This window comes from Nanorana parkeri, unplaced genomic scaffold, assembly GCF_000935625.1.
Source record: "Nanorana parkeri isolate BGI_ZX_2015 unplaced genomic scaffold, ASM93562v1 scaffold8, whole genome shotgun sequence".
Taxonomy (NCBI): Eukaryota; Metazoa; Chordata; class Amphibia; order Anura; family Dicroglossidae; genus Nanorana; species Nanorana parkeri.
Window position 1 is genome coordinate 1,574,476 of NW_017306276.1, and position 25,418 is coordinate 1,599,893.

A 25,418-nucleotide genomic window follows, 5' to 3' on the forward strand; every position below is an offset into this window, starting at 1 on the left:
TGGCATTGTAAATTTCACCCCCCCCCCCCTAAAAAAAAATAAAAAAATTGCATGGCTTAGCCATACAAATCTGCACAAATACAATCCTCCTGTCTTTTAGAACAGTTACCTCATGACTATGATGTATGTCTTGCAAACCTAAATAATCTAATTCTCTTCTTCACATGCACATGTCCAAAAGACCTTGGATTACCTACAGTGTATACACATCTGCATAGATATATTCCTCCTCTGTCTTAGAACAGTTACTTAATAACTGCCATGACCATGTAATCCGCCATGCAAATAGCACTTGCCTTGCAACAGCATTGGGCCAACAAGGGCTGTCAAACAGGGGAGTCCATAGTTTTGTAAAGGCTATAACCCGAGCAGTCATTTGTAGCTTAATCAGTGGCTTTCCTTTTGCTCCTGGTGGCTAACTGGAGCAATGTGGAAGTGAAGAGAAGTATATGCAGCTGGGGTGGTAAGCATTACCGTGAACCTGTTACTTTGCCCCGCATGGGCAAAGCACAGGTTCATTTAAACAATTAATATTGTAACATAAGACTTACAACATTATGGGTCAAAGCCCCATATGTCAGGTTTATCTGTGTCAGATGATCATCCCCTGGGATTTGCAGCTCATCCAATATTTATGTCATTTAGCAGTCTGATCAAGTAATGTAAATGCTGGACTAGACCAGAACTAGATTCACATCAGATGATCTAAATTCACTGTGCTTGGCTGCATGTGTGTGTTCGACATGGTTTGCATGATCCAGTGGATTCTCTTGAATTTGAAAATGCAGGTAATCAAAAATTGTGTGTTATTTTGTTTAAAATGTTGACAAGCTGCTACCCTTGTGCTGACAAGTCCATGAAAGCTCATATTTTGCAAATGTTGCCTTTCAGATTGTTCCCAAGGTCATTCATTCCTCTAGCCCTCCTTTATAAAGGAAGAGAAAATAAAGCCTCTTTATGCTGAAGAGGACTTCTTTTGCACATGAAGATCATGGAATGGTGTTGTTAAAAGAGAAGTCATGGTTGTTAAAACACCACTATTACAAATATATTAACAACTCATGTAATGTATTTGAATGAACCTAGTATAAATAACTGAATTAAACAGGTGTTTTACATTTATAGGCGCTGGCTAACAAGAAGAGAGCGTAACGATAACTTCATCAGTTTGCTGATCATCACTGTCTAATCTCTGATTGGGGGCAAGAGGTGCCTTAGCACTGGCTGTGATGTGTGGTAGACATGTGTAAATCTCATAAATGGATAGGCAGAAATACACCTTTGGTGGGTAAGACAGCTGCCCTATATGCATTTAAGTTGTGTATTTAGCCGTTTTCCTGGAGTTCAGCTTGAATTTGTAAAAAGTGTGTTTTGTTTCATCAATGCATTGAGGGAAGAGAGTGGCAAAACTTTTAACATCTGCACTGCGTTCCTGAAGGATACTCTTATGGTGTCATTCCACCTAGCACTGTGTGGGTTAAAGGATAACTATGGGGCAATCTTTTTTGCCCATAGTTCACTTCAGTGTCACGGGAAGACATATACTAATGTCCTCCAATGACCCAAAACTCAAATGTGTATAAGCAGGCTATTGCCCGCTATATGCTGAGAGCGCAGAGCTGCGTGGCACCTGGGACGGATCCCGAGAATACTGTTGAGATCCACCCCACTGGCTGATTGACAGCTGGCTCTGCGCTGGAGAAACGGAGGGGGGAATCCCTGCAGTGGCTGATAGTCACTGCTCTCTGCAGGGAGAGGATCGGGAAGTCTGCGATCGGTGGTATGTGTTTCATGACTTCCCGATCAATAGAGTCGACCTGTGACAGCGTCAGTGTCACAGGACGGCTTGAATTATAGGGATAAATGTTTTTTCACTCATCCCATAATTCTCCTTTATCAAGGATAATAATCATGAGCATATGGACTTTGAGAAGTGCTATTTTGATTTATCTCTTCCCTTACATATTGCCTGTATCATTAATTGAAGAGGAGATAAACATGCAAAAAAGATTGGAGAATACTATAATATACATAGAGTAAAGTGCAAATGATTGGCCACCTCAAGTCAAGTATTGTACGTCTTGGAGCATGTGATTTGTAACTCGCTCAGTTTCTTGCATTGCCAATGAAATTCAAATTTCCAAGACAGGTTTGAATCTGACAGGTTGTTAAGAAAAATGTCTTGATGCAAACATTTATTTTTACAGACTTTCTATATGTGATAATAAGAGTTATTTGTCCCCTGTGATATTTTGTGGCACTCGGTGCCAAATAAAATGTTGTGTTTGTCAATTCTAGAGGGAATTCACCAGTAATAATAGCATGGGGGGTAGATAAATAGAAGACAGAACTGGATGTTCTTTGGATCTCCTTTCCAAGGCAGTACAAATAGATATAAGTCATGGTGAACTAACTTACTCCTAAAACTACTCCTAACAGAAAGCAGAACACATTGGACTGTTAGAGAAACTGGTCCACACACATTACATCTCTCACATCTCTGTATTAGGGTTAGATGTAACCTGAAGTGCTCAGAGCAGTGAAATAAACGCTTAGGAGGACTTTCAAACCTTATGGGCACTTACACTTTAAATAAAACTGGACAGCAAGAACTGTGGTAGATTTTAGGTCATTCCAAATCCTTTTTCAAAATGAATTCCATTCCACATGACTAATCTACAAGCCCAATTCAGTTTGCAGTACTTTCTCATGACAAGGCATATTTCAATGACAGCCCTGATGAATATTTTTCGATATCTCTTGCACATTTCTGTTTCCATGTTTTTAAGTGAAAGCTTTCAGGGCCATTTTAATAGGATTCTGTATGTAACAGGAGACATGTTTTGCAGACTGTAACCTTTTACCCTTGCATAAACAGCAAGCAGGAGTGTCAAATAACGGTGTTTCATTTGTGTATCTATAAGCAGCTAGATATCTGATCTAACAGAGAGAAACACAGATTTGGAAAATAAATGTGATGGACATTTTCTTGTGCCTTCAAAACATGTAATATGGAGAGCTATTAAGCTAGAATGGTACATAAGGTTTTGCTAAATGTTGTTAGGAAGAGAGCAGTGATGGGGCTTAAATTTCTCACTCTTTCCTTCAATCAATATGAGAGGCAAAGTTTCATCTCTGGGGCCACTAATGGCAGGAATTGCTGGAGCCAGCAAATGAGTAATGCTAGACCTTTGATTAGATGATGAGGCCATCAAGAACCTCATGTTACACTGAGCTTTAGTCTCGTGAACTCCAGCAGAAACCAAAAGGTGATGGAAGCAATGTAGCCTTTTCCTTGCTCACTCTTCAACAGTACAAAACAAAACCAGCATGAAATGACGCTTGGAGGCCATAATGAATCTTGTGGAATTTGTCTTGAACCTAGGACCATTTGGTGACAAACTTTGCAAGCTGACCTTAAGGAAAGAGTTTGAAGTTAGAACCCCATGGAGGATTCCTGCCAAGGAAATATTTTTCTGTAATGTCTTGCTGACCAATATTCATCCCAGGCAGGAACAGACTAATAACTTCCTTATGGGCCAGCCAGACGGAATGGAAGGACTTGGGCATGAAAACAGCAGGTAAGTCGAGATTGCAAAACTTCAATCAGCTGTATGTTGTAAATTACCCTAATCAGTTTCAGACACCAAATCTCACTACAAAGATTTACTTCAGATTATAGACTTCAAATAAATGTTAAACCACAAATCTCATATTGTGAATATTGGTTATTAATTTAAGTGGTACTTATTCTGCATTTATCAATGTGTTTCTTATATTTTTATATTAAAATCATGGGGGATCTTACAATGCTGAATACAGAAACCAGATTTTTAAATAATATGAAATAAATACTTTAATTCATTTTTAAGAGGTATAAAGATTTGTAGGTCTTATGATTTCAGTTTAAACTATATAAAAGTAAGTGATTTCTATACTTAGAGCATATGACACCTAAAGTAGGACTTTGGTAACTCAGCTTTTGTGTATCACACTGTGCATCACACTCAGCATCACACTGTGTATCCTATAAATGTTATATAGAAAGCAATTTGGGCCCAGTGTAAAGAAGTTGTTAGTTGTAGCCATGGTTTATGATCAAAATAAATGGTAAGCTGCAACTGTTACAACCTATATCATAGTTCAAAGAGCAGTGGCAAACTGTAACTTCAGCAACCAATCAAAAAGCTGATTTCTCAGTCTGGTTGCCACACTTTACTGCACAATATTGTAGCTGCAATACATTACTAAGCCAAATATGAAAAGGAACAAGAGAACAGATCCTCAGGTATGTGTTGAGAAGATGAGTCTCATCTATATTTGCAAGTATTTTACACCAGAACGTAGTTACCAACTATTTTTTTTGTTTGTAGAAATGAAAGGTCTTATAGATGTGTCTCTTAAAATTTTCAGGCTCACTGTTTGTCAAATGAAAAGTACAATGGCTACATGATGAGCCATTTTGCATCCCCTGAAGAAAACAATTCTTGTTCTTGCACACCTGTGTGGCTGTGCTATGCATATTGGATTGCAACCTTTCATGCTGATAATTTTGCTATGTACTCTTTTAGATGCTGCATAATATGTTGTTGCTACATAAATATAGTTAATGACCTAGCTCTGTATAATTCTACAAACAATCTTTAATCCAGGCAACAAAAGCTGATTGAGGAACAGTAGCACACACCATAAGTAATACAATGTTATATAAGTTCAAAAAGTATGTCACTGTTAAAACACATAAATCTCACATGAGTCTACTAGGGCAACGCTATTTTAAAATACTTTTGTACACTGATTTAAAAAGACAAAAGTATATCAAATTATTTTAGTATGATGGGAACGCTATCCTAAAACATTTATTCACACTTGCTTGCACCACATCTTTACCAGAGTAGAACACAGATATTTCATCTGACTTGCAAAAGTATGCCTGTTCCAGAAAATTTGGAGAAACTAGAAACAGTGTTAAAGAGGTTTTGTGTTTTAGACATAGGTACATACAGAGTGCGGTAGATTTTGCTGCTGCTGTTTTATGCTGTTTAGTGCTAACTCCTAGAGTACATGCTAATTAAATCTTTATATGTACTTGCAGCATTTTGTATTCACCCTGGAAAAGCTAAATAAAGATTTATGCAGTGCAGTCTGGCTGAAACAGTTACCCATTTCTGGCAGGTAGTTTGTGCAAGAGAAGAGCATAGGAGGTATTACAGTGGGCAACAAGCGCAGGAGAGGGTGTGGGTGGTATGATAGAGGGTAGTATTTGCTAGAGAAGAGTGAGGAAGGTACAAAAGTGGGCAGTATATGCAAGGAAAATGAGTGTGGAGGGTATGACAGTGGGCAGTATGTGCAGGGGAGGAGTGTGGAGGGTATGACAGCAGGCAGTATTTGCAGGAGAGGAGTGCAGAAGGTATTACAGTGGGCAGTATGTTCAGAAGAAGAGTGAGGAAAGTATGACAGAGAAACTAATCAATTTGTCAGAAACTGAACACCCAAATTAGAAATATTTCTTTATTTTTTAATATCAAATCAATTGTGAACTATAGCATCCTACATGGGAAATATATTTTACAAAGCCTGATTTTTATATATTTAAAAAAAAATATCAGTTAGATGAAGGTCCACAAAATGTAAAGCAATACATTTATTTATAGTGACAGTGATATGAAAGTAAAATGCAGGTCAAAGCAGGTAGTGCTAAAGATAATACAAGCTAGTTTGAGAGAAGACTTACAAGACAGTCTGACAAATACACAAAATCTCTGAGCTGAATGTCACAGCAAAGAACAGGTGTGATTAATGCCTGTGTGCAGAACCATCAACGTGCAGCTTAACACCATGCTTTATAGTGAACCTGTGAGGAAAAAATATGGGAGCTGCCATTGCAGACCTTTTTCATAGTACTTTAAAAGCAGACTCCAGGGATCTCATTTTTATTCTGGTTTCTCTACCAGGTAAGTTACTGACTTGGAACAAGATTAAAGGAGAACTATGGGGTTAGGGCTTTTCCCCATAGTTCTCCTAAGTGTAACGGGAGGACACAAACTAGTGTCCTCCCGTCACCCAAAGCTCAGTATACCGCGAGCTACAGCTCGCGGTATACTGAGATGCCGCAGCCGGAACGGATCCCGACAATTATGTCTGGATCCACCCAGCTGTGTGAGTGACAGCTGGCTCTGCCTATCTAGAGGCAGAGCCAGCTGTACCCGCCCCCTCCCGTTCCGCCAGTCAGCGCTATAGGATCGGACAGGGGAGGGGGGAATCCAGTCCCTCCCCTGTCACGGCTCTCTGCCGGCACAGTATCGAGAAGTGAGCGAGCGCCGGTATGTGTTCGCTCACTTCACCATCTACTGAGACGACCTGCGCCAGTTTCATTGTCACAGGTCGGCTCAGATTATGAGTCTGAGTGAAAATCACTCACCTCATAATTCTCCTTTAACAATATAGAAATCTAAAAAACGCCTGAATTGTTGTTCAGCATGCTTGTCCCCAGTCAACAGTTGGTGAAAAGTATACTTTGTAAAGGCCGCTCTGGAGCCAAAATCTTTACAAACCAAGGAACAAATGGGACCACCCATATTTTATCCTCACAAGTTTCCTCTAAGAGATTTGCTTTAAGGTTTCTTTATATTGCATCAATCCACAATTTTGAAATAGTACGATAATTTAGGCTTTGGCCATGGTTTCATACACATTAACTTGGCCAAAAAGACATTCTTAATAAAAAAAAAAATACAGATTACACATTTATGTGGTCGACAGCTCACCCTGCTACTTGAATTGGTTTCTCTTTGTACCTTTAGTCTGGTTGTGAGTGACTGTATAGATGGGCAAACTCAGCATGCTTTTAGGTGCATTCAGCTTGCATTTGAGATCAGGTTTAGATGCCTCCGAGGTGCTTTGTTTCTGCTCCTGAGCTGTTTCTGACCCTGCTTCTTCTAGCTGCTTGTATATAATAATAATTTGTATTGGGATAAATGCAGCACTGATATGAACAGATGCCTGTCTGCACAAGCCCATACTCAATATTTATCAACTAAAACCTGGGGGGGGTAACCGGCTGCTACTGGATGAACTGAATCCATGACCCCAAAAACAAAGACAGAAAATAAAAAAACACACAAAAAAAACTGCAAATGCTGCTGCACACTAGCATAGCACTAATCACTAAATGTGATGAACAATAAATGCAGCTGGCAGGAACGCCATCCTACACTGCGTTATTCTCAGGCAGACATAGACAGGTGCTGTAATAATGCCCATATAGATGAACTCTTAGGGTGACGGCTCACGGGCTGTTTTTCAGCCAGCATCTTTACTGCTCCAGACAATCTGTAAAATCAATTATCTGCTAAGCAGATAATCTGCTGACCATAAACTGCCCATATCTTATCAGAGAGGGGCTTTTTTTAGCTATGTGGAGGGAAAAGATATGTTGTTTTTAATCTGTTAGCTGCAGGAAGGTGTTGGTTTTCTCTCCAACACAAGTGCTGCTGAAAGCATTTTATCAGCTGCTCAAATTTTTTTTTAGCCTGTAAGGCAAACGTATCAGACTGGATGCCAGTAACCTAACTGCAGAGAATGATTTCCAATTCTTTGATGCTCATGTAGGGATGTAGAAATTAATAAAAATCACCCTTTCTGGGTTCAATTTCTTGTAGGGTACCGAACATCCACTTTTCTTGCAAAAGCTTCATATGTTGTGATACAGAATCCTTGTATGGCTTTATGGTGAAGGGAACCATAATCACCTCTATAGAATGATCTGTTATTAGATCTAGAATGTTCTGTTGTTAGATCATTCCATTAAACTCATGTCTATTTTAAAGTTTAAGGGTGGTCATACATAGCACAATAATAGCAAGGCAATGTGACCATTTCAAGCATCGCTTACCACCACTGGATTGTATAAAAGTGCAGCTGCAAACGCTTTTATGGAAACGATCAATATTCTTTAACATGTTAGAAAATCACTGTTACTGATATCAAATCTTTAGTTACAAAGAATGGGAACATTGTTCACCTTGCATCCACAACTAACATCAAAAAGGCAAATAGCCATTGTAGCAGGTCAGGGCAGTGCATAATGCTGTATGACCACTTACCTGACTTTGGAAAATACATGCGCAGTAAAATTCTAGTTTTAAGAAATAGCAAATAAACAATAATATACACAGGTTTAAAAAGTTAAAAAGAGATGGATTACAGGTGCCGTCTCATTCTACTACTACCAAGATAAAAGAAAGTTCACCCTTTATAATAGTCATAATAATTGATTACACCCTGTACTATAGCAGCAGCTGGAGAGCTCAACTTTTGGGCACCAATATATTTGATTTGATGTCATGACAAGGGTTGAGATTTTATATTAGGAATGCACAGATACCAGTGCCGATACTTGGTATTTTCACGAGATCTACCAGGGTTGCAGCTGTGACTGAGCCCTGGCGCTCCACCACCGCCCTGATTTCCTTAGTCTGCAGGGTTTTAGAAAATCTGAGGGTAATTGCTATGGAAAAAATTAAAAGAATACATTAAAACAGGGATGCCCAAATACCAGGAGCTCCGTAGCCCATGCTCCTAAAAAATGACAGCTGCCTCCGAACTTTTGAGTTTTTCTCTAGTCTAGTCTTGGAGCTGGAAAAGTATCAGTACTTGTACATGGTATCTGTGCATCCCTATTTTATATGTACAGATCAGACTTGTTTAGCAATAATACCAATGGCAATTATTTAAAACTAAACAGAGTATTCACATAATAATGAAAATGACATTACAAATTATAATTTTTTTACATTACAAATGACTTACCTGAGAGCAAAGCAGCATCACCAGCTCCACCACTGAGGTACTGGACTTCATACATACAAGTCCTAGGATAGGAACAGAAATTGAGATGTTTAGCATTTATTCTTCAGGACTATAAAAGAGATAACATATCTGCATATTTTCTTTGAAATATTACATACAATTTGAGTGGTAGCCCAAGGACCAAAGTTTCTATGGAAGCATTCTCAATCAAAGTCACCGATATAGTTTAGAACAAATAGGACTAGGTTAGCTTAAGAATTAATGTGTATTACATAATAAATTTGGAGAGACGTTGCTATTTATTGCATGTTTATAGAATGATGGAATAACTAGCATATATACTTTGCTTTATTTTTTCTTCCCTTTTTTGACATATGTTTGTCAAAAATGGAGGCAAGAGAAGGCGCAAAATAGAAAAGCAGCACAATGGTGTTGTGGTTAGCACATCTGCCTTGTAGTACTCAGTGTCCCCGGTACAAATCATGGTTAGGTCTACAAGGAGTTTGCATGTTCTCCCTGTGCTTACGTGGGTTTCCCCCGGGTACTTTGGTTTCCTCCCACACTCCAAAGACATGCTGGAAGGTTAATTGGCTCTTCTCTAAATTGTCCCTGTATGTATGCATGTGAGATGGGGACCTTAGATTGTAAGCTCCTTGAGGGCAAGGAGTGATGCAATGTAAAGTGCTGCGTAAATTGTCGGCGCTATATACTGTATATACCTGTTATAAACAAAAGAAACAAAAACTGCTGTTCTCTCTGCAAAGATTTGCTGCTCACAAATCCTTGATAATAACTAAATACAATGAAAAAATATTGACTATGATGGTCTTTTGCTGACTTTGTTCAGATCTACTTCAGACCCTGGATGAAGCAGCACTTTGTGCATATACAATACCAGCTCTCTATGCTGTCTAGGTATGTCTAGAGACAGCATAGAGAGCTGGTATTGTATTATTATTATTATACAGGATTTATATAGCGTCAATAGTTTGCACAGCGCTTTACAATATAAGGAAGACATTACAGTCACAATACAATTTAAGACAAGATGGTAAGGAGGGCCCTGCCCCTGAGGGCTTACAATCTAAAAGGGAGGGGCAAGTGATACATGAGGAGGTAGCTGTGCGGGGATGATTGTTTGAGAAAGTGATTGTTCAGTGGTTAGGATGAGGTGGGATAGGCTTCCCTGAAGAGTTGAGTTTTAAGGGATCACCTAAAGGCAGTCAGTGTGGGAGATAGACGGACAGGTTGGGGTAGAGAGTTCCATAGGATGGGAGACACTCTAGTGAAGTCCTGGAGGCGAGCATGGGAGGAGTTGATGACGGAGCTGGAAAGCAGGAGGTCTTGTGAAGAGCTCTCTATGCTGTCTCTAGACATACCTAGACAGCATCGAGAGCTGGCATTGTATATGTCACCTGTTTACAAACACATGACAGAAAAGGAATAGAGCATACTGTATTGTGCAAACCAAGCCTAAGGCTACAGTCACACTAGCACTCCTGTGTTTAGGTTGTTTTAACGCAGGAGGAATTATCTGGTAAGTATAAACAAACATTATGATTTTTAGATCACATTTTCCTGTGTTTAGATGTACCTGACTTTTTGGGGGTTTAGCTGCGTTTACATGTGTTTAGAATTTATCATCGGATTCTGCACACTGCATTCTGTTCTCACTTTCCCGTGTTGCTTTGTTTTACTTATGTTCTTTGTTAAATCTGTAAATGCAGGGGTATTACCAATATCTGAATGAGGTGCTGATCTAGTGGACTTTTTTATTACCACCAGTTAATATAAAATCTTTACACAGGAAAAAAAGAAAGTAAAGTGTTACAAAAAAACATTGTAAAATTTGCATGCAGTGAGAATTATTAGAGTGTGTCTGCTCTTTTGCAGCCAAATTGGAATTAAATTTGTTACGTTCCATGTTCCCATTCAGATAGCATAAGATATTTAAAGATTGCTGCTTACCTTTTCATTTGCTTAAAATTCCTACCTAGCTTTCCCCTTCTATGTAATGTTAAGGGACACATGTCCTTTTACATTTGATTCCCCATAGATCTACTTGGGGTGCGGTAATTTACCTTTTTGGAGGAAAAAACTGTACGGACACGCATGTCACAGCGGTGACATCTGCTCCGTAATGCTGTGATCAGGAGTAGATGCGTGCACGGATACTCTCCTGATAAGCCTGTGTAAAGGGGCCAAAGGGTTGAAAATCTCAGGGCATTGGTGGTACACTGTATGCTATTAAACTTTCCTCAGTTTGTCCTAACTGCCCTGGCTAATTGTTCAGAATACATTGCAGTCCAAAAACCTGCTCCAATGAAAAAGCTAGAAAGGCAAGGTATATATTTTTAAAATATTTTTGGTATGCTATGTGAAAGGGAACACAAAATCAGCACTTATTATACACATACAAGCTTCTATTGCTCAATATCTGCCATTATGACAGCTCAGCTGTATGATCATCTATGACATTCTCAGGCCAAAGATGTGGGATTCCAACAGGTTAGATAAAGCTACATGTTTACTAGTCTAACAAGCTGGAAAAGGTACTACAAAAGGTTTGCTTTTGGAAAAGTTATAAACAGAGGTTTATCATCATCTATGCATCAATTGCACAATTTGTATATTTTCAACTCAGTCATCACACCTAACCTCAATAGTAACTAAAGTATTTTTAAGGATTTTATCAACTATACAAGTGAATGTGATCACATTAATGTACACAATGTGTGTTAATGTATTAAAACTTTGTTTCTACATGTAGTTTGAAGTTATCTTTGTACACGGGAAGAATTTTTGAACTTCTTACCTCACTTTCGACTAAAAAAAATTGACTCTTAATTAATGATTGATAGTCAAAGCTCATTTGATCTGTGCTGCATAGGCAGAGAGCTGGGAGCACTAGTTTTGTAGTGATCGTAAGAAAGCAGTCCTCTTTTTTTTAACTGTGATTTGATAATGGTGACAAGTGTCATACTGACTTATAATTTTTTATGACAGGTCCACATTAAACTGCTACAGAGTTTGAGGAGACAATGAGCACCACATTGTATTGAGTATTTAAGAAGGGTCAATGTTCTGTGGACCCTATGTATGAATTATAATGGACATCTGTAAAACGTAAAAGTAAAATTCTATGGCTGTTGAATCCAGTAAAATGCAACTGAATTTAATATTAGGATGAACCAATAATTGTAATATTTGAACATTTCAGGAAGATCTGACAGAAGCATGTGTGCTTTTATTTAAGGAAACAAATAGGGGTGTAACAAAATGTATTCACTGACTGATGCAGATAAGTCCTATGATTTTGCTCTGGGTTTATTTTTCAGTAATTTATCATTTCTATTAACATTGCACATCCTTGTGCGTAATTTGATTAGTATCTGAATGATGCCACTTATGGTTAGTTCAAGCCTGTTGTGAGAAAAGCCGGTCTAAATTATTTGAAAAGATCTATGATGTGTATTGAATATAGATTTATAGAGGCTAAAGTGCTCAATCCGGGATTTTCGAATCCAGTAGGCCTGACACCCGTTAAACTTTCCTAAAATCTTTTTAAATTACCATATAGAAAGTGTATGTTCTTGGATATGGAGGTTAGTGTGAATTTATTAACATGGGCCATTTAAAAACAATCACGTAGAAAAGCAGAATAGTTTTATTCAATTTACAGTTGTTATTCTTGTTAAGCATGTTAAGATCAGGGACTTAAAATTGGATCAGCTACATATCTGAAGTAATCTTATAAAATACATTTACATTCTGTTCTATTCATTTGACTAAATAAATAAGAATGCTTTTATCACTTGTTCGATTGTTATGAAAAGTTTAATTTTAAACAGGTGACATTTGCCCACAGTAAAAATGTAATTGAGTATTTTTCAAGGTTTTACCATTTCTTCTATGTTGTAAAGTTGTTTTCATTTATATTTGAAAGCCATCAGGCTCATTATCATATACGATGACAGGACAGATAATAATATACCTATAAAATCCGGGCAAAGTGAAGGAGTTATGAAGCCAATGTGAATAAAATTACTACTGGTAGCCAATATTTAAGAAGATTTCTGTTGCTCTCAAAAGAATCAGGAATACCGTGATTCCTGAAGGCTTATGTACATGGACATATGAATGAGACGCCAGAAAAATGCAGCCATGCGCAGTTTGCTTTTAGGTGTTTACGGGCGAAAATAGACTGCTCCTGAGGCTTGCTTACTATTCATTTACTGTTTGTTCACATTGCATACCCACCAACTTGCATAGAGGGATACAATTGGTTTAAATGAACATACACCATTAAAAAAAAAAAAAAAGCTTTCTGATGCACTGCAAAAGAAACAAACATAAAAAGAGCACCTATATTTTAAACTTTTAAAAATAAATGTCTTGACCAATGTGTGGACACCACAAGCTGCTATTACTTTTACTATCCAAATACCTAAATGTTCAAGCTTTTAAAGCGACTGCAAGATTCTAAAATAGTGCATATTTGGTCAACCATATTATATCAACATTTGACATTTCCCTCATGCAGACAAATTACATGTAAAATAGCACAATGAAAAATGTGTATAATCAAACAAACCATAAGCTTGGAATATAAAAACATGTTTTTGTTTAATAGAGTGGAAAACCACCATCAGAAAATCTACAAAATTATTGAAAGCTATTATTGGATGCTATAGCAAAAACAATAAAAAATGTAAACAAAGTTATATTATATCCATTAAGAAAAGGAGCTATTAATACAAATATATTTGTATAAGTCATGAGCAGCGATATTTTACATTTGTGTCACGTTGCACTATGTTAGGCAAAAGAAGGAAATATACTCACAGTTGACAATTTTCTGATATTCTCTCAAACTTTTATTATATTCAGGGTTACCTGATTGTAATTAAAATGTAATCTACATAAACCAGTTGAATAAATATATGTGTACTGGCCTTTTAAGCTTGGAGGAGTGCTCCTTCTACTATAGGCTGTAGGTGGCTGTTCATAAATGTTTAAATACAATCCAAAATATTTACATATGCTCATAACGTGGAAATATTCAGAAAATTCTGTATGACTGCTGCTGCCAGTTTATGGCCTCATCAAGCGTGATTTATTGGTGTTCGCAGAAAGGAAGATGACATCACCAGAATAAGTCGCGAGAGCTTCAATTTCTGAAACCTCTCAAACTGGCATTTTTTCTTTAATTTTTGTATGCGATATAAATCTTGACTTTACTTTAAATAAGTTTTACATATGGAAGCACAATATGAGAATGATGTTTTCTTATACTGTGCATGGAGGATAAATATAGGAAATGAGAAGGAAAACACCATATGAAATAAACAAAGTGCAAAAAGAAAAATATGTTAAGTGCAATAATCCATAGCAACCAGATTTCATTGCAGTCAGGTCAGTGGGATTCCGTATCTTGGCTGTCATGGATAACTGTACTTTACCTATTTAAATAAACCTCTTAGTAGGGTAATCAATAATCTGCATTAGGTAAATTGTTTGTTTAAAGTATAACAAAAGTAGGTTTGGGTATTCATATACAGTCACATGTTTATGGCATGGCTACAAAAAATATACACAAACCATGCAACAACTTCAATCTAGAAAGAACATGAAAAGCAAATTGTATTTTATGGTAGCAATAAGGCACATCCTCTAGGAGTTGGAAAAAGGAAAGCATGCTATCAGAATTGCTCAACTGACAATGTTTATGGCTCATAGAGAACAGTTCATCATTAAAACCAATACTTAATTTTATATTTTAATCCCTAGAATAAAAAGGGTTAATGTATTTTGTATTCTAGCTTTTCATTGAGAAGGTAGTCATTCTTAGGGATGCTTCTGGTGGCAGCACAATTTATTGACATTTAGGGGTCTATTTATAAATGTATTGACAGAAGATCCACATAACTTTCACCCAGGACCTTTTCCCAACTGAATCACATTAAAAAGCATGTGGATCTTAGTGTGGTTCCTCCTTTTAGAATAATCTAGGTTTACACTGCTGTTACTGCTTCAAAGTGCACTTCACTGGAATCAACTCATGGGCACTTAACAGCAGATATTTGTCAAACCTTAATACCTATAGATTAATTTCATTGGAAAATATAGTAAAATAAAATAGAATTTTACCTAAAACAACACTATAAAGATATTTAAATGAAAACACAATTATATTTATGAACATTTTCATTAGTATTACAAATGACAGAAATACTTCTTTTAAAAGGTAAATACTATTTCAGTACATTAGGCTAAGCATTACTTTATTTACATAACTCAATTTCTTATATTTACCTTCAGGGATGATTAGAAACTTTCTACGGATTATAGGATTATACATTACTTACACAATTACATAATAAACTACAACTTTGAAAGAAACATTATGCATTATACTAGCTATAAAAGGCTCTTGAAACTAGTCATCAGGAGGAGACATTTAAAGCAATGTTAAGCAAAGCAAAGTCCCCATGACCTTGGATTTTAGTACTTGAACTGGGAGAACCGGGGGCTTAACCTCAGCAAGTCTGGGAAAACTGAAGTATGGTGGGTAATTATGTTTAAAGACTGGGATTTTATGTCTATTGGTTTTCTTCTTTTACTTGTAATATGTTAATTATCAGCTCTTTCTGGCTTAGTGTAGTGTTGAGAAAGAGATGAATATAAGAATGTATTTTTCATGTGTTACTTAAAATGAGAGCTTCCACAGTTACCATGTACTTCCTGCCCCGTTAAATACAAAAGGGACATAAATTGAATGTAACCTTTTTATTCCACTGGGGGCTGCCATACAATTTTTAGAGTCCCCCCTGGCGTTGAAGTTAAAGAGGGTTAAAAAAAAAGTTCCATATGAAATAAGAGCAAGGTTTTGATCTGTTTTATTTTTATTGCTCCAATATGTGTCGAAGTCTAGCAGGATACCACAGCCATTCCGTCTGGTCTTTATCAAGGTCTGTCTACATTTTACTTGTTGTGATTTCCCCACTGCACCCAGCAGAAATCCTTCTCACAAATGGAATCAATTGGGATGCAAGCACAGAAAGTTAAATTGTAATGTTTTGTTTGCTTGAATTAATTTAGAAAAAGAAACTTTAAAATTGGTCTAATTTGCAGAGCCTGCACTTGCCTGCATGCTTCCAATGAAAGAGCTAACTGAAAAAGAAAATTGTTTCAAAGTGCATATGTATAAACACACATCTGCGGCATACTCACATGCGCCAAATAAACACACACACACATGCATATTTCACCATAAAAATATATGCATAAGCACCTTAACATTTTACCATATGAATATATACTTTCACATATACTCTGAGATTCCTTGAGACTTGCTGCCACCTGCAAATATTGTCCTCGCTCCTCCAGACTGGCAAGCACTTAGCACCACACCACTACCTATCAACTACTGGCAAGCTTCAGTAACCCCAGCCTTTACTGTCAAGCATGCTGGACGTGCAACACTACCCCATGAACTGATGCACAAATAGCATTGTAGAAATACTGTTAGAACGATCACACTTTAACAGAAGCACCCATATACAGAACACCTTGAAAAAAAAGGGAGTCCTTAGGCTTACCTACAAAAGGCACATACATCTCTACAACTGAATAAGTGCTACAAGCCCTGTTTCGGGTACTTGAGAATAAAGTTGGGAAGCACAGATGTATACGCAAGGATGAATTATTTTTCATCTTATTAGCATTAAAGCAACGTTTAAATCTTTTGCTTGATGATGGACAATCTTCTAGATTTTCTAAGAAATTGCATGCCCAAACTATCCAGAAGCTGAATAAAAAATACAATAATAAAGGACTATATAAATATCTGTCTGCTGAATGGCCCAAGGGTGCAAAAGTGGGCAAATCTAATTACTGCACATGGTTAACTTTTATAGTATACTATTTAATGCTGGGTTATTATGAATTGTAGGTGTGAGTTTGAAATGTATAGTTAGGTGTTAGTTTTAAGTTGCATATTTTTTATGGATGGGACCAATGTATAAAAAGCATGTATTTGTGCTAATATATGTGCTGAAATCTCTAGTGCCAAAACTCCTGCTCTATAAACAACCAAGCCAATTTTCCAAAGCAGAAAAATGCCTTACTAATCATGTGAAAGCCTGTGGGGTCATAGTTCCATAAATATTAGCCATGAATGTATTTAGCAAGGTGGTGCAAACATCAATGGTGACATACAAAGAGCAGTAACCAATATTAGCCATAAACTAAAATCTTATTGATAAGTGTGTTTTGCACACCATTACTGCTCAGCACAACAAATTTACTAAGTGACCTTTCTTACACTTTTTTTTTAAATTACTCTATATAGTGTGCACCCACTAGTGTGTGTGTGTGTGTGTGTGTGTGTGTGTGTGTGTGTGTGTGTGTGTGTGTGTGTGTGTGTGTGTGTGTATAGGTCCCTGAGTGTTCTCATTCTATTTTTTTAATAGCAAGTTACCAGTATGATTATGGGCTGTGGGAGGAAACCCAAATAGGAAGATAACATCCAAACTTCTTACAGAGGTGCATGGCAAGAGTTCTTATTACTTAGCCAGCTTTCTGTTTGCAGTGGGATGTCAAGAAAAGTTTCATGATGATTTTATACTTTTGGCACTTTTAACATCTACAGCCAAATTAAACTACATGTTATATATACCTTGCAGTAAATACCAACAAACTGAAGCACTCACAAACTGTATAGTATGGTAATTTAGCAGAATCATGTACTATCAAGTTAAGTTAGGATGAACTAGACACAAACTTTTTTTTTTTTTACCCTTTGAACCTAGAAACTCACCCGCAAATTAAAATTAAAAAAAGGGCCCAGAGTGAGAAATCCTGCTCCTTTAATTATTTTTTTATTTATATTTAGAAACAAAGACAAAAGATCAGACATACTAAACCAAGTCAGTATAGGTGGTGACTGCTGCTTCTGTGGTCTACTGTTAGGTAGATATTACACACAGTTTATTTAATAACTTACTACTAGGTGTGTGCCAGTCACTTCACACGGGATCTTCAATATTAAATAAGCATTTATCAAAGTAGACTTAATAAATATTCAATCAATTATGCATACGGCCTAAAACTCAGTTTTCTGAAAAATTAACTCATATTTAGAGAAAACAGGGCAAAATTAGCAATACATTACAGTAAAAGGGGGGAGAAGCAGGGGTATGAAACCAGTGATACAAGCATGCAGTTTGTAAGATTAGCAGTTAGAATACAGATGTAACCCTGAAAGCTTCACAAGCAAGGAAAGTCCTTCTTGAGAAAGGATAGAATGGGCTTTACTACATTACATTTGAATAATTAATGCAGTTTAATAACTAGAAATGTGTGAAAACCAAAAAGAGGTAAAATTGGTTGAAATATAATGCAACTCAGTGGGGGTGATTTACTAAAGGAGTAAAGCATGTTCACATTATTATTATTATTATTATTACATAGTATTTATATAGCGCCAACAGTTTGCACAGCGCTTTACAATATAAGGAAGACATTACAGTTACAATACAATTCAAGAGAAGATGGTAAGGAGGGCCCTGCCCCTGAGGGCTTACAATCTAAAAGAGGAGGGGGAAATGATACATGAGGTAGCTGTGGGAATGAATTATGTGAGAATGTGAAGGTTCAGTGGTTAGTTTGAGGTGGGATAGGCTTCCCTGAAGAGATGAGTCTTTAGGGAACGCCTAAAGGCAGTCAAGGTGGGAGATAGATGGACAGGTTGGGGTAAGGAGTTCCAGAGGATGGGAGAGACTCTAGAGAAGTCCTGGAGGCGAGGAGGGGATGAGCGGAGGGGACGTTTAGGGTGATACATTGAGACAAGGTCTGAGATATATCCGGGGGCAGAGTTGTGGATGGCTTTATACGTGACTGTTAATATTTTGAATTTTATCCTCTGGGCGAGTTGAAGCCAGTGGAGGGATTGGCAGAGGGGGGATGCAGACACTGAGCGGTTGGTAAGGTGAATGAGTCTGGAAGCTGCATTCATAATAGACTGAAGGGGGGATATCCTGTGTAGTGGAAGGCCAATGAGGAGGGAGTTACAATAGTCAAGACGAGAGATAACAAGGGAGTGTACGAGTAGTTTTGCGGTGTCATTGGTGAGGAAGGGGCGAATTTTTGAGATGTTACGAAGGTGAAGGCGGCAGGATTTGGATAACGATTGGATGTGGGGAAGAAAGGTGAGGTCCGAGTCAAGGATGACACCTAGGACCTTGGCATGATGGGAGGGTTGGCTAGTTGTGTTATCAATCACAACTGAAATGTTGGTGGAAGGTGCACGGGGGGGAGGAAATATCATGAGCTCAGTTTTTGAAAGGTTGAGTTACAAAACATTACAAAACAAAAGTTCACCTACCGTAGTGAATGAGGTGAAGCCAAGTAAAAATTCCCCTTGCAAAAAAATATTCAATCATGTTCAACGACCATAAAAAACAAACAGGATTTTCGCTTGCATGATTGAAGTCAGCACAGCTTACCTTATTCACTAAGCTAGGCTAAAATGTACTTTGTGATCAAGTAAATCTTCACTCCGCTTAGCAAATGAAGTAGAGCTATACTTCAATCACTCAATGTATCCAACCAATTTTCCTTGCAGCTTTGCAAAGTGAATTTTTACTTACTTTTTTATCTGTGTCAGATGTGTTCCAGTCAAATGACATTCAATCCCAACTGTCCAGATTTACTGAACCTCTCTATTCTTACAATATGCGTAAATACAAGATAATAATAAAAGGCAAGCTAATAAATGTTTAGTTAACAATAAGATAATTTTTCTTCTTTCAAATATGATTCCCTTGAGCTGCCAACAATATCCAGGGCTGTAAACGTACAGTTACAACACACATTAAATCATCTTCTAAAATCCCTTCTATATTGTGCTTTGAGAGATCAAACAGTACAATAAAATCAATATCAATGTGACCATGATCCACTTTATTATTCTTTATTATTATATTCCCATTTTTTTTAAATTGATGCATAATAAAATACTTAAAAGAAATATAGCTTAAATATTAATTACCAAACACCATCAATCTAACAAAAAAAAACAACCCTTCTATGAGCAGCACTGTAGCAAGTGCGGCGGTGAACAGTGGAAATTCCCTAGGATGTGTTGCTGCTGAAGATTTGTTTTCTTTTCTAGCTGGCCACACGCTGAGCATAGGAAAATAAAAACAACCTCAGAGCAGGCATTTTCATTTCTCAGCTTAATGAGAATTCACCTATTTGTTTAAAAAAAAAAACCAATGAGCTCTACTGGATTAATTTAAAGTGTCAGAACAGCAATATTTGACATTTCATGCAAAGTAAGTTAGATCCTCATGGGCCACAGTTGTTGTAAAACTGGTAATCTAACCAATCAAGTCTAAAATAAAATCTGACAGAGTGTGGCCAGCATCAAGACTGCAGAAGTACTGCTATCTTATGGTGCTACGCTGCCTAAACTGTTAAATGTGTTCTCCATTTTGAACATGACACTTTAAAAGAAGAACTGTAAAGAGCAAGAAATATACAATCATATATTACAATAAGTATAACTATAGTGCCTTAAAATTCATAAGTAAAAACATTCTGGACTTTTGCAATTTTTCGGAGCACAGTGCAACTTACGCTAGAGATGTCTGAAAAAAGAACACTGCACACAGAAGCCCACACTGGCTTTTAATATTAATTTTACTCATGTAACATAAAAGTGGTGTATTTATTTGGGGATGATGCTAATCAGAAATATTGGGATTTAAATGAAAGTCACCAAGTATCAAGGCGGTTGGGCCAAATAGAACAGCTTGGGACTTTATTAACCCCTTTGTGACTGACGATGTACAGTGTATGTCGCCAGCATCGGGGCTGTTTTAACAGCCGCGGGGACTCTGTTTAAACTTGTAAAGCCGACTGTCGGCTTTACAACAGAAGCGATTCTGGCGACTTACGCCGCCGTGCTTCCCGTGCCCCTCCTATGGGCTCGGGACCAGCTTCCTTGGTGTCCGCGGGGAGCTGGGGAGGAGGTCGACGAACTTCCGTTCATCGATCCCCTCCCCATTCTATGGGACCGGGAGCGATGCAGATTGCATCACTTCCGGTCCCTGGGCTGAACGGGTGCGGCTACGTATGAAAACGAAGAACGCGTTACACATGTTGGATTCTGCCGCGCACGCCGGAGTGAGAGCAATAATTCTAGGGCCAGTATTTTGGGGTATCTCTAAATTGATGACCTGTGGGGGTTTTTAAAGCGTCTTCTATGGACTTTTTGGGGTACTGCAGTTTTTCGCCGTTTCGCGGATGCACGCAATTTGTAACCTGGGCATGTTGGGTATCGTTTTACTAGTGTAACCTCATCTTTTATATTTAATTAAAAAAATTGGTATTTTGTTGTGTTTTGGGGCATTTAATTACATTTTTCACTAAATGTTGGGGGTTTAATAAGGAGTTGCGCTAATATTGTGCAACATAAAAATTTTCAACTACCACCATTTTATTCTATAGGGTCTTGGCATTCAGAAAATATATAATGTTTGGGGGTTTTAAGTCATTTTCAGGCCTAAAATGTGGAATATAACATGGGTGCAAAAAATTAGAAAAAGGCCTCAGTCAGGAAGGAGTTAATGCTGGTGAACTTTACATACAAAATGAAAAGTAAACAGTAAAATTAAACATAACATCCAAAAAGCCAATAACTTTATTGGGAAGAAATTTTGATCAACGCAAAACCAGAGCTATATCCATGGTCAACACACTTCACATTACCGTCTACGGCACATCCTACTCTCTTTCAACTTAAATCCTCAGCAAGCACTTGCTTTACTCTGATCGAAAAGATAGAGACGGTTTCCTGTGCACCAGATACTAACTGTAATGACGCATGAACAACTTGTCTAACATTTTTGCCGAGTGGAGTAATGCTGAAGACTGACTTCCACTAAAAGCACTCAGCCATTCTAGCACATTAAACTCTAACGTCAGCCTCACAAAATGTGTATTTAAAAATAGCACAGTTTCTATCACATGAATGCAGACACACATGTAGGAGCACACCCATATATTTCAGCCCAAGCTCCAACTAAATGACATTTTTTGGATTCCTGATTGTCATGCCACCCTGTCAAGAATCCTTTATTTAGCCAGGGTGAAAAGCAGATAGGCTGACCCACTGACAAATTACATGTAGAATAAGTGTTTTATGCTGTAATATGTCTTTTTTCTGGACATAATAAGATAGGTGCTTAGGGAAGGGACTGGTATTTGCAATAAAAAATAATGACACTTACTCATAAATCACAGCTTAGTGCTCTGTCTAAGCTCTGAAATTCTTCGGAAAGGGGAAAAGTTAACTTCAACACTGGAATTGATGTACTTGAGGAAGGAAGCACGCTATGCTCCACATTTCCCAAAAAGTGTAACACGTAAAAACAAATATTAAAGTGACACTCAATTCAGTAGGTAAATCTTAGAAATGCATTGCAGCAGCTTAACTATTAAAATATATCTTATTTGTGTATCACTCAGTTGTAGATCCTGAAATTATCTCTGAATGGGTGCTGACACTGTCCTTCCTTCTGGAGGGTGACTACTTTTGTTCCCCATGGTCCTTGTGTGTGTTGTAAAGTAGCCACCTCTCCAAGTTCGCTCTTGGACTGGACCAGGAAGTAGATGAACTCTATTTGTAAGTAAATGACAAACAAGTTTGTTTAACTAATGAATGTAAGACGAATGTAAGAGCTGCTTGCTGCTGTGATTTTTAGTGAAAGGGGGTACAGGTCTGCTTTAAGGTACTTACATGCATTTTTAAGATTTACCTCCCGAGTTTAGAGTCACTATACGACGAAAGCTTCCATATTACAAACATTTGTTAAATGTTTTGGAAAATAAAGCAGCATGGTATGTCTTTTTAGGAAATGTCGTACATATCCACCTAATGTAGTTAGATGGACTGAGAAAACATGGGCACTGCCTTTGCTGACCTCCACGATCTGGAAATAGGAGCTCCCTGGCTATCATGCACACCATACATAAAAACAAGCAAAGTGTGGCTAAGGTCAACATTTTGTGTAGCATCAAAAGAAAATGTCAATGTAGTAAACAAGGCTCAGAATAAGCGATTATAATTTTTGGTGACTTTAACATTGCTAATAACATTAACACTCCAGCTTTCACTAAATTCCTTAACCTAACCTCTTCTTTTGACCTAACACAATGGTCAGGCACTCCTACTCACTCTGATGGTAACATACTAAATCTTGTTTTATCCCACCTATGCACTCATTGCAACCTCTGCAACACCCATTTCCCGCTCTCAGACCACAACCTTGTCAAAAATTGCTCATCCACTCACTTGTTATATCTCGTCTTGACTATTTCAACTCCCTCCTCATTGGCCTACCTCTACACAGGCTATCCCCACTTCAGTCTGTCATGAATGCAGCTGCCAGACTCAACCACCTAACCAAATGCTCAGTATCTGCAACCCCCCTCTGCCAATCCCTCCACTGGCTTCCAATAGCCCAAAGGATAAAATTCAAAATATTAACAACCACTTACAAAGCCATCCACAACTCTGCCCCCAGCTATATCTCAAACCTGGTCTCAAAGTATCACCCTAACCGCCCCCTCTGCTCTTCAAAGACCTTCTGCTTTCCAGCTCCCTCGTCAACTCCTCCCGTGCTCACCTCCAGGACTTCACTAGAGTGTCTCCCATCCTATGGAACTCTCTACCCCAACCTGTCCGTCTATCTCCCACTCTGACTGCCTTTAGGCGATCCCTTAAGACTCATCTCTTCAAGGAAGCCTATCCCACCTCAACCTAACCACTGAACTATCGCTTTCTCAAACAATTCATCCCCACACAGCTACCTCCTCATGTATCACCTCCCCCACCCTTTAGATTGTAAGCCCTCAGGGGCAGGGCCCTCCTTACCATCTTGTCTTGAATTGTAATGTCTTTCTTATATTGTAAAGCGCTGCACAAACGTTTGGCGCTATATAAATGCTGTATAATAATAATATGCATTCCTGTTTAGAATCGGTCTCTTCAAAAGTATCACTGCTACAGACAGTAAGGTAACTAGCATTTTCAGAAGGAGTATGGCAATTGTCACCTCCGTATTTCTCTCAATCAGGTTTCATTTAGCATTAGCCTTTCACACTTTTTTTTTTCTAACTCTAGAAAAAATAATGATTCAAGTTTATAATATGTAACAAATACCTTATATTTCTTTCTTTATTTTTATCTCCCAAACATACTGTATAGATCATGTGCAAAAGAGTGAATCGGGTATTTTTTTCTATTAGGCAATTTTTTTAATTCAAAGTAACTTTACCATGTATAGCCTTAGGCTACATTCACACTCAAGCATCTGTGTCATTTTTTTATTTTGCGAGTCTGTACATACATTTTTTACTCATTTTCAGGCATGCACAGCTATGGCTTAGTCAATGGAATGCTAGTTACTAGGAAGAGGAGATAGCTGCTACTCTGAAGTCTTTTGGGGCCATAAATACACAATCATGCCTCAAAGAAGTTTTTTTTCCTGAGCATTGAGCAGCAGCACATCACTCAGATGTGAATGGGCAAAATAGAATAAGATGGAAATCTGAATGTTAAGAGTTTAAGTGCTTCTAGAAACATACTTCAAATTGATCAGATGTGAATAGGAGCTAAAGTCTGCACAAGAAAGCCAATTAAACCTGTTACCCATGCTGCTCTTCACATTGTAGTGCATGCACTCTTGGAAGCTTAGCAGTGCACTAATAAACGGCAACGTGCTATCCTACAAAGTGTGAGAAAAGCGCACAGAAAATATTAATTATATAAATATGAGAAAGGTGGGCTGCGCCCCACCAAAATGTAGGACACTCCGTACAATTGTTTGAATGCATCCTGTACCTCATTTTAAACCTTGAGCGTGCCCCCCTTTGCCTATTTAAACATATAAACATATTTACATACATATATACACACACACAACACAAAGCACCTAACAGCTATTTGAATGATTGGCTATAATAACACAAATGTGCTGTCACTATATTTTCTCACTTTTGTCATGATACTTTTAGAGGAGACCAGCCCACATGGGGTGTAAGGCAGGAATTATCCATATACTTATATGGTACATACACTATTACATACACACAACTATGAAAGAACAGGGATGCTCCCTCTCATTTCATCTTATTACATAGTTTAACAGTATAGAAAAGAACCTACAGGAACACTTAGAACAAAGTTTTTAAAATACAAAAATCTGCTGTGCCAAATTACTTTTTGATAAAAATTAAATTTCTGACCAATAAAATTGACAAAAATGCAGAAATAAAACTAAATTATTATCAGTGTAGTCTTTAAGGTATTAGTGTTTACCTTCAATCAGCAGCTCTTGTCCATGGCTACCAAGGAGCGTCCGGGACAGGAACGGAGCAAAATCAACAAAGATTTCCCGCAGGAGGGGGGCAACCTTCTCTAGTGCACGTTCTAATTTGGCAGTGATACTGTAGAGACAACAAGCACAAACAAAAATGGTAAAGTTACCTAAAAAGATAACAGACCTCTAGAATTGTGTGTATGTATGTGTGTGTGT

General features: G+C 37.7%; 1 protein-coding gene across 4 annotated transcripts in view; it reads right to left on the bottom strand.

The window, feature by feature from the left end:
* NBEA (neurobeachin) overlaps positions 1-25,418 on the bottom strand; it is a 553,993-nt gene that overhangs the window by 229,801 nt on the left and 298,774 nt on the right. For all 4 annotated transcript variants that reach the window (XM_018554206.1, XM_018554199.1, XM_018554191.1 and 1 more), the window contains 2 exons: positions 25,202-25,329; positions 8,812-8,873 (listed from right to left, as the gene is read on the bottom strand). In XM_018554206.1, the coding sequence (XP_018409708.1) occupies positions 8,812-8,873; positions 25,202-25,329 (190 nt within the window). The remainder of the gene's footprint in view (positions 1-8,811; positions 8,874-25,201; positions 25,330-25,418) is intronic.